This window comes from Brassica oleracea, chromosome C5 (genome assembly GCF_000695525.1).
Source record: "Brassica oleracea var. oleracea cultivar TO1000 chromosome C5, BOL, whole genome shotgun sequence".
In the NCBI taxonomy this organism is placed as follows: Eukaryota; Viridiplantae; Streptophyta; class Magnoliopsida; order Brassicales; family Brassicaceae; genus Brassica; species Brassica oleracea.
Window position 1 is genome coordinate 40,781,367 of NC_027752.1, and position 10,535 is coordinate 40,791,901.

At 36.9% G+C, this 10,535-nt stretch overlaps 2 protein-coding genes across 2 annotated transcripts; one reads left to right on the forward strand and one right to left on the reverse strand.

Annotated features, from left to right (window-relative positions):
* Nucleotides 1–1,428: 1,428 nt before the first annotated feature.
* On the forward strand, nucleotides 1,429–6,844 carry LOC106295710 (protein ROOT HAIR DEFECTIVE 3). Its single transcript, XM_013731681.1, has 23 exons — nucleotides 1,429–1,549; nucleotides 2,034–2,174; nucleotides 2,281–2,347; nucleotides 2,437–2,539; nucleotides 2,687–2,757; nucleotides 2,854–2,917; nucleotides 3,004–3,069; nucleotides 3,144–3,191; nucleotides 3,266–3,328; nucleotides 3,415–3,471; nucleotides 3,579–3,737; nucleotides 3,826–3,894; nucleotides 3,976–4,067; nucleotides 4,212–4,290; nucleotides 4,413–4,578; nucleotides 4,712–4,836; nucleotides 4,930–5,192; nucleotides 5,282–5,378; nucleotides 5,479–5,640; nucleotides 5,751–5,855; nucleotides 5,931–6,025; nucleotides 6,128–6,224; nucleotides 6,320–6,844. The coding sequence occupies exons 1-23, from the start codon at nucleotides 1,546–1,548 to the stop codon at nucleotides 6,533–6,535; spliced, it is 2,409 nt and encodes an 802-aa protein (XP_013587135.1). The 5' UTR covers nucleotides 1,429–1,545; the 3' UTR covers nucleotides 6,536–6,844.
* A 1,720-nt stretch (nucleotides 6,845–8,564) lies between these two features.
* Nucleotides 8,565–9,460, reverse strand: LOC106294040 (LOB domain-containing protein 22). The gene has a single exon (XM_013729654.1). It carries the CDS (start codon nucleotides 9,383–9,385, stop codon nucleotides 8,612–8,614), a length of 774 nt encoding a protein of 257 aa, XP_013585108.1. The 5' UTR covers nucleotides 9,386–9,460; the 3' UTR covers nucleotides 8,565–8,611.
* Nucleotides 9,461–10,535: the final 1,075 nt, after the last annotated feature.

A 10,535-nucleotide genomic window follows, 5' to 3' on the forward strand; every position in this document is an offset into this window, starting at 1 on the left:
AATAATATATATATATATATATATATATATATATATATATATATATATATATATATATTAATTTTAATAATTAATTATATTAGACTTTTTACTTATATAATTTTTGTAATAATTTGTATTTTTCATAACAAAAATTTTAAACCATGGATCATAAAATTTGAATGTGAGACTTTTAAGAGTTTTAGTAATTTATAACCGTTTGTAAAAATTCAAAATATAACAAATTATTTAATAGTTTAGAATTAAACAAATATGATAGAAGATACACTATTTTTTATCAAATCTTTATTATTCAAAATCATTAATTGTCATATATAGTTTAGCCACATTAGGTAATTCCGTAAATTTTATTTAAGGAAATAATAAAGTACATTAATGATGAATTTATTGTTAGTTTAATAAAAAGCTTATTATATAATTAGATGGACCAACATATTTCTCTAATCATTCTAAGAATCATTCTAGTGATGACACGTGGTTACAAAAAGAAGTTATAATGTTTGTCAATTAATATACAGGGGATAGCTGCTATTGCAGCATCGTGTAGATCATCAGACTCCACAGTTGAGACAAATCAGTCGGGCCTCGATATAGCCTTTAATTAGCTGTTTTAATTTTGTTACCTATAATTAACGACTAAATATTCATGAAGAAATCATTTCCTTGTAAAATTGTGGTGGTCAACGAAGAGAATGGGACGGTGGAAATTCCACGTGTCGTTATGCGGGAGCCAACCACACCGTCCAACTTAAAGAAAGGGTAAAGAGGCGGCGACGTGGATCCCAACTTAAAATGGGCTTTTATGTGGGGCCTATTTTGTCCAGCCATACATCAATGTATAAATGCCCACGTGGGACCCAAATTCTCTTTACCATCTGCCAAAATGCAGTGAGAAGTATATCATTATTTATTTGGTCAATATATTATTCTACCATTCTTTAGAGAATTTTTACCTGAAAATTATTATTTTCTTAAGAATGAATTAAAAATATTTAACAAACTCCTTTATTTTTTTAAGAAATTAGTTTTTTTCGGGCAAGAAAATAGTTAACTAAGTTGAACAATGCTAGTTGAGAGCATCTCTAGTATATTTTGTTGTTTTTACCTCTACAATAGAATTTTTTTTAAAACATATGTTGAATTTGCTCTAATGTAGTGTCCTATAATGTCAATCTCTAAATACAAAATAAAATTTGAAAAATTTATATTTCTTGTTTTATAAATAGAAAAAAAAATAACAATCTATTTCTTGTTTAAATTGATTTTTCCTCTAAATACTAGAGGCAAATATTCTAAAGAGATTAATCATTAAATTTATTTGGGGTAAATTTTTTTAATTAATTCGTTGAAGAAAATAAAATAAAAATGGTAAAAAGAAGATATAATTCGTCGTTTAAATGGCTTTTTGGCATTTTATCATTTGTCAAAGACCCTTCGCCAGAACCACAGCATCATCATATACTCTCGAGCTTCCTCTTGAGATCTCTCTGTCTCTATTTTTTTCACAAACCTCTCTTCTTCATTCATCACCGTTGGGCGATAATAATGGGTAACTTATCTTCTCTACTCGTAAATGTTCCTGATCTCGTGGATCCGTTTTCCTTTTGATCTGATCAGTTTCCGCTTCTTCTTTTATGATCCAAGCGTTATTCGTTTTAGATTTCAGTTTCTCTGTAAGCTCTGTGATTAGGGTTTGTGATCTATCTAGCTGTAAAACCTCTTTGCTCATAAGGTGTTAGCTTGTGAGTGTCAATGATCATTTTTGAGGCTAGATTTGCTTGATTACTCTCGAAATCTCAGAGATTTGTCTTGAATCACGGCGAGGTTTTTCATGGGTTTGAGTGCTGGGAAAATGCAATTAAGGATTCTGGGTTTAGAGAAGAAATTAAAAGTCTTGATTTTTGAAGTTGCTATTGATTAGCAAAGACTAAACTTCAGATCTCAGTTGTTTTGCTTGTGGGGATGATCTTGCTTTGTTCAGAGGGCTTACTTGTACTAGAGTGGCTTATTTGATTTCGTGTTGTGAAACGCAGATGCTGCTTGCTCTACCCAGCTCATCGATGGAGATGGTACCTTTAATGTTACTGGGGTTGATCATTTTATCAAGGAGGTTAAGCTGGAAGAATGTGGTCTTTCTTATGCGGTTGTCTCGATTATGGGTCCACAGAGTAGTGGTATGTTTTCAAAGTCCTTTGAATGCAAAAGCTGTTGCTTCTTTTGGATCCATGTTTTCTGTGTATTATGGGCTGATTTTTGATGATATTCTGGTTGAATTTGCAGGGAAGAGTACGCTCTTGAATCATTTGTTTGGGACAAACTTTAGAGAAATGGATGCTTTCAGAGGAAGGCATGTTCTGCTCTTTGTAAACATCGTTGGAAGAATACTTTAGCTTCTAATTTAATATTCTTTAACCTCTCAGATTCATCTGTTTTCAGGTCTCAGACGACTAAGGGAATCTGGATTGCTAGATGCGCTGGTATTGAGCCTTGCACCGTTGTGATGGATTTAGAGGGTACCGATGGGAGAGAGCGTGGAGAGGTATGTAGCCTCGGTAGTACTTGTCATATGTGGTTCTTTTACTATATTGTATCACACACCAGTTAGTATCATTTTACTTTGATGAAGCTTGACTTGTATTGCTTAGAGTCTTAACTTACGTTTATTTTTGTTGTATTCGCCTGTTAGGATGATACTGCATTCGAGAAACAGAGTGCTCTTTTTGCACTTGCTGTCTCAGACATAGTTCTCATAAACATGTAAGTGGGGTTTCTCCGCTCTCTCTTTCGTAGATGTCATGGCATTCTTTTCTGTCTTCATCTTATAGCGTACTGGATCTCGGATTTCTAATGCAGGTGGTGTCATGATATTGGTCGGGAACAAGCAGCCAATAAACCTCTACTGAAGACTGTGTTCCAGGTAAGTGTCTGCATCTTCTTATCAAGATGAGTCATCTCTTATCCCAATTCTTAACTCCATTTGCTTTTCCTTCTACCTACGATCAGGTTATGATGAGGTTGTTTAGCCCGCGGAAGACGACTCTGATGTTTGTCATTAGAGATAAAACACGGGTTTGTATGCATTTTGTGTTTTCTTTTCTTTATCACTCTGTTCTGGATTATAAGTTGTGGATGAATATTTGCAGACGCCATTGGAAAATTTAGAACCAGTGCTGAGGGAAGACATTCAGAAGGTAAAATAAGAGACAGTCTTTAGCTTTTATGCGCTTTGACTATACAATCCCTTACATTTTGTCTCTAAACGCAGATCTGGGATTCAGTCCCCAAGCCTCAAGCACACGAAGAAACTCCACTTAGTGATTTCTTCAATGTACGTCTGCTTGACCATGGGATAAGAACTTCATATCCTTCTTCTTTTGGTAGGATCAAGAAATTTTTTTTTTTCTTGTGTGACAGGTTGAAGTAGTTGCTCTCTCTAGTTATGAAGAAAAGGAAGAGCAATTCAAAGAGCAGGTCCGTTCACAATTTGCTTTACATTTTGGATGAACTCCAGGGTCACCTGACGTGATTTACTCAACAGATGGCTTATTAATGCTTTGCTATAATTGTGTTTGTGAAAGGTCTATAATTTGAGACAACGGTTCTTCCAGTCTGTCGCACCTGGCGGGCTCGCTGGTGATCGACGAGGAGTTGTCCCTGCCAATGCGTTTGCTTTTAGTGCAAAACAGATGTGGCAAGTCATCAAAGAAAACAAAGACTTGGACCTTCCAGCACACAAGGTAAATGTGCTTGCTTAAGGCTCTCGGCCCATCACTCATACGTCATTTTTCCTTACAGTCTTGTTATTTATACGCTGCCTATACGCAGGTCATGGTAGCAACTGTGCGATGTGAGGAAATTGCCAATGAGAAGTTTGCTAGTTTTATTGCGAACGAGGTGAAATGTCTTGATACTGTTTCACGTTTTAATCCTTGTCAGCGACTTTTTAGCTAATATTCATATCTACACGTTGTACAGAATTGGCGTGAATTAGAAGAAGCTGCACAGTCTGGTCCTGTTTCCGGATTTGGAAAAAAACTGAGCTCAATCCTCCAATCTTGCCTATCAGAGTAAGATTTTAGTGCTGAGTTTTTCTGTACAGTTTTTTTTTTCTTGCGTGCTGATATTATTGAATTATAGGTTGCTTAATGCATATATTATATTCTAGGACGGTAGGAATATCCTTTTCATGTGTGTCCTGATGTTTGTCATAGGTATGACACAGAAGCGACATACTTTGAAGAAGGTGTAAGATCATCCAAGAAACAACAGCTGCAAGAGAAGTTATTGCAAGTAATGCATATACTCCCTACTTGTGTTTTATTGCAATCAGGCGTCACCTGAAAACATTCAGGGACTTGCATAAAAAGCAGATAACTAGTATTAGGCACTCATTTTCTTATTGTTCTCTGCAGCTTGTTCAACCAACTTTCCAAGACTTGCTTGGGCATTTGAGATCTGGAGCACTTGAAACTTTCAAGGATGCTTTTGAGAAGGCCTTGAATGCTGGAGAATCCTTTTCATCATCAGCGGACGCATGCGCCCAGTCTTGCATCTCTAAGTTTGATAAAGGATGTGAAGGTATGACCAATTATTGTTACTGCTTAAAATATTGTCTAGGATAGCATGATTTAACCTGAAGACTATAATACGAAACAAGCATTGAAAGATATCCGAAATTAATTGGAAGTACTGAGGATATGTTTTGTTGCAGAGGCTGTTATTGAACAAGCAAAATGGGATACATCTAAAACTCGGGAAAAGTTTCAGCGTGACATTGAAGCCCATATCTCATCTGTCCGTACTGAAAAGTTGTCTGAATTGACGACTCTGTACCAGGTAAATAGAATCCTCAAGCAGAAAAAGCCATGCATATTAATCTGGACAATCTAGTCCTATCTGGACCTTCCTAATAGAATATCGTTATTGCAGTCAAAACTAAATGTAGCATTATCCGGACCGGTGGAAGCTCTCCTAGATGGAGCTAATGATGAAACATGGCCAGCAATAAGAAAGCTATTGAAACGAGAAGCAGAATTGGCTGTCTATGGTCTCTCTGATGCACTATCTGGTTTCGACATGGACAAGGAAACACGTAATAAAATGCTCACTGACCTTGAGAACTATGCACGTGGTATTGTTGAAACTAAGGCTAAGGAAGAGGCTGGAAGAGCGTTGATGCGCATGAAGGATAGGTGACACCATTTTACTACTTTGTCATCATTTTATTATCCATAACTTCCCTTGTTTGCACAGCTCTCTGATTAAACAAAGTTCTATCCAGGTTTGCTACAATCTTCAGCCATGATTCTGATTCAATGCCACGTGTTTGGACTGGAAAGGAAGACATCAGAGAAATCACCAAAATGGCTCGTTCTGCAGTATGAAACCCTACCTTATATAGCAATATCTCAGCACCTATTCTTTGACTCGGTTGCAAATTTTAGATATTGATGTTACCGTTTTGTTCTCCTTTTCTAGTCTTTGAAGCTGCTTTCCGTCATGGCTGTTATCCGCTTGGATGATGAACTCGACAATATTGAGAAGACATTGACTCTGGCTCTGGTGAATTCTACAAGCAACAATTCTACCAACAAGAGCATCAGCACAATTGATTCACTCGCGTCAAGCACTTGGGAGCAGGTGACTTAAAAACCTCACTCAGTGTAGATAATGTATACATATAGGTCTTTAACCCTTGTTCCCCCACCTTAAGATATATAAAATCTCTATCCGTACCTTCTTATTATCAGGTTGCTCCAGAAAAGACGTTGATCACACCTGTACAGTGTAAATCACTGTGGAGACAATTCAAAAACGAGACAGAATATACCGTTACACAGGCTATTTCTGCACAGGTATGCTAATGTTTTTTGAAATGTTATTAGAATCTGATACTCGTTTCTCATTTGGTGGGTCACATTGAATTTCAGGAAGCTAACCGACGGAATAACAACTGGTTGCCACCTCCATGGGCAATGCTTGCCCTGGTCGTTCTTGGATTTAATGAATTTATGACTCTCTTAAGGTGCTCGTCACCCACACTTTTGAATTGACTTTGTTTTTGTTCATATAAAGGAGATTCTCCTCACTCACATATCCCCTCCTTGCTTGCATCTCTTTGTGGCAGAAACCCTCTATGGCTCTTGGTTCTGTTTGTTGGATACCTTGTTTCCAAAGCCTTGTGGGTGCAACTAAACATTTCAGAAGAGTTCCGCAACGGAGCGGTATGATCAAGATTTCCTACATCCTTTTCTTCATTTGATATCAGTAATAATAATCTCTCTGAACTGCCAATGTTTAATCTGTGATCAAACAACAGCTACCTGGACTTCTTTCATTGTCAACCAAGTTCCTTCCAACGGTCATGAACCTTCTTAAGAAACTCGCGGAAGAAGGACAAGTTCCATCCACAAACACCAACCAAAATTCGATGAACTCCTCAGCTCAGTCGGAGGTTACAACCAATGGAGAAAGCAGCAGCAGCAGCTCTAGTTCGTCTCCAGTGAGATCCGTTCCCATTGACAAAAGTGCGTAAAAGAAAGAACTAGTGAAGCTTAAGCTGTTTGTCCGAGCCCACGAACCTAGATACTTAAAAGTTCGTTACCCTTACAAAAGGGTAGCTCTCATTTTTGGTGAGCTGTACGTTTATATCTCCTATGGCATTGGTTCCAGTTGCAGGTGCCAAAGCCGTCTTGTATGTTACTAGACTAAGAATCTGTTGCTGAAAACAAAAAACCTCATGTTGCGATTTATGTAGTGATGTGATTTATTGCATCTGAAAAAGAATGTTCCTTGAAGAAAACCAGTTTGTTTTGGTTATATGTGATTCAGGTTGGTTTGTTGATCGGAGAGAATTTCAGTTTCTATGGACCTATGGTAATGCACTCATTTTCCAACTCGAAATATAGCATCTTCCATCAGTGAGTAGGCTCCTGTATTAACAGTAGCTGCAAATGCCGGTTATGATGGTTCTTGAGTGGTTGGCACTTGGCAAGTTGTTAAAAGCAAGACGATTGCAATTTCGGTTTGGATGCTGCCTAAAGTAACTTGAGAGTAGTAATAGTGTCTTTATGAACATCTCAAAACGCAAAACCTCATCCTACTCTGAATTTGTCTGTCAGGTTTTGTTTTCTGGGTGTTAATAATGTCTAGAGATGGTATTTAGCCTTACAAAGCTTAATAGTATACAAATCTTGAGTTTTCAAACAAGAGAGACTCTTTTAAACGTTTATTTTTATTATCATCCAACACCTGAAACCTCTACCTCAGGTAGAGGCTAAAGCCAGGACGGTTTTAATCAAACAAAAGGGTATTAGGTTATCTTTCCGACCATCAGAACTGCAATGACCATGTCGGATTGTTTTAGTAAATATTCAACCAAAATTAGAACAATGAACTAGTGTATAATCTCGACATACTGTAAAACCGTGTTTGAAAAATATTGGGTTCCAAATTCCAAAAAACTGAAGACTTTCTCTTTCGCTTAGATCCAGAACCTCAGCTACGGTTCCCGAGAAAAGAACTCTAAGAAACGAAAACCCAGAAGAACAGATGGAGAAGATGAAATCAATTTTGATAATTTTTTAGGGAAAAAAAATTTGGACCATTTCTCGATTTGTGCGTGTCATCCTTGCGCAGGGGCCATGCTAATCTTCTCTGTATCGTTCCAATTTTATCGGATGTCCCCGAAGGGACAATCACTTTCGTGACTTCATCGCTATATAAACGCAGCTCCTTCTCTTCACCTGAGCGATGTGGGACTGTATAAATCGTTAACAGCTTAAATGGGCCTATTTATCATGAGGCCTTATTTTCTATTTTGGGCCTATATCATTTTTTTTTGTCTGCGTGCTCATTACATATTATCATTTCTTTTATTATATTCTGAGTTGAAACTGGAAGGGCCGTAAAGCATTCTTGTGCTTGCAACTCTGAGAAGCTTCATGTTACAGGTAATGTTAATTATGTTAGGAAAATATTTCTGATCTTATAGTTATCTGATCAGTGACTAGCTCGTGCTTAATAAACACGTTATTATTGCATGATCTTATATTTCAAACACGAACTATTTTTTTTAATTTTTTTCTGGACACCACACACGAACAATCAAATTAAAATATTTATGTTTTCTCAGACTCTATTTGTTTTTTTGAAAATTAAAAGGGTTAAACCCGGGTCTATTAAAGACACAGACCTAACCCCCGGGTGGAGGTACAGCCCACGGATAGACCCTCTCCTGGGCATTCAAATGAACCGAAAGCATAGCTCATATCCGTGTGGCCAGTGGGAATCGAACCCGGGACCGTATCGGGGCCGAAGCTCCCTCAAGTACCACTAGACTAACCCCGCTGATTAAAGGACTCTATTTCTTATTCATAAAATTCGTGTGCAACATATATCTTGAAAGTTACATGTCACTTTCACGTCTACTCCTATAACAAATTTAACCAAATCAGATATTGAAAAACATCTATTGAGTTTCAAAAGAAAATAAAGTATTTTTTCAAAAAAAGAAAATAAAGTAAGGTTAAAAAAAATCTAATGAAATCGATCAATGAGGGGGATGTTAATTAGTCCTAGAAAAATGATTTTTAAATCAAGAAAAAAAAAGCTAAGAAGAAACAATGAATTGTGCGGAAGGCAAGTCGAGTTTACTGTCTTCAACGAAACCATCATGATGCTCGAACTCGTTAGAAATCTCTTCTACAGGCTTAACGTCTTCGCATTCATCAATGAAGCCACCCTTCATATTCACTGTCGTTGATGATTCTTGAAGTTGAAGACACCACATGTCTTCTTGTAACCCATTAAAGTTTCCAGAAGAACAATATTGTTGTTGCTGTTGGTTTGGTTCTTGGACATGATGAAGAGGGTAACTGTAAGGAACCACGTTGTTGTTGTTTAGATCACAAGAACTCGAGAGATCCTCAGGTTCTTGCATCTGCATATGCGGTTCTTGATAATGATTATGAGCACGGTCACGGAAAACAGCCAGTTGATGATGAACCATGTCCAATTCATTCTTACTATATTCGATCTCGTACTGAAGCCTTCTTATGATGCTATAGCAACCTTCAATGGGATCATTGGCACGAGCATCAGACTGAAACATGATTGTATGCATAGCGGCGTCTTTCTCAGGAGGGCTAAGGTCTTTGATGATCTTGGTGATGTTGCTGACACCAAAGAGCTTATGCGCGTTGAGGAATTGGCGGTGACGGTCGTGAGGGAAATAAGGAGCGAGAAGACAATCTGGAGCGCATTTCCTGCGTTGGTATTTGCATGCAGCGCATGCTTGGTTTGTGGTGTTGGTACTGCTTGAAGGTTTTAATGGTGTTGGTTTGTGATGTAGAGGGAAGATGGAAGATGGTTTGTTTGAGGGCATTGTTTGATGGGTTTCGCGAGTTCGGTTCCTTAGATTTCTCCTGGTGGGAAGGGAATGCAGGGGAATGGAGAGAAATGTGGGAGGAGAGACAAGCTGATATAAGACAAGAGACAATGAGACAAGAAAGAGAAAGAGATTTTGACCAATTCAAAGTCATGGGGCTAATTTCTATGTTTAGAAAGTGGTAGAAGTGAAGATATGGTTGTGTCCTAATGGGTGAAAAATAGAAAATACGACTGGATTTTACTAAAAATTAGCTATGTATAGGTTATGAAACTATGATGTGTATGGATGTAATAAGAAGAAGAAGATAAAAGTATATGGTTAGATGAGCTTTCGTTACCAGCTTTTATAACTTGTTTTTTTTTCCCTTCATCTGCAAGGAATTTTTCTCTGCGGCTCATAAACATCATCAACATGTTTCTGTGATTCGAAGATATAACCAGAAACTTAACAAGAAGTTTATGTTTAAGGTTAAGCTTCCATTTACAGCCTAGATTCCAAAACAAACTAACAGGCATGGGGTTCATAATGGTGTGAGACATGGAAACCTAAAGGAAAACAACTAACCATTGTCAATATCTTTCTTCTTCTGGCTTCTTTGACTTAGGATGTGAGACAAACTCCATATTGTTGAGAGTCTGAAAGCTGAAAAACAAAGAACTATACAAGTTGGTCAAAACATCAACAAACGCATCACATTTTCACCAAAGTTTATAGATTCCTCAAAAGCTCAAGATATAAAATGAATATAATTTATATAAACTTGAAACATAATACTATTTGTGTAACTGGATAGAGAATGAAAAATGTATCAACGGCTGAAGGTTAATATTCCAATAAGGCCATCAATTTCCATGCGAATATTGAAGAAACAAGGACATGCACATTAGTGAGTCTCTTGACTAATCTTTCACCAATAAAATAAATAAAAATAAGAAAAGAGAACAGAAAATGCAAAAGTACTTCAACCAAAATTTTCTAAAAGACTTTTGAGAAAGGGCAAATCTCCAAAATAGCACATTTCTAAGTTTATATCACAAAAATAGCACTCAAAAACTAAAATGACCAAAATAGCACATTTCTAAGTTTATCCTTTGAAAATTTTAATTTTTTTATTTTTCAAAATTTGAAATCTTATCCCCAAAAC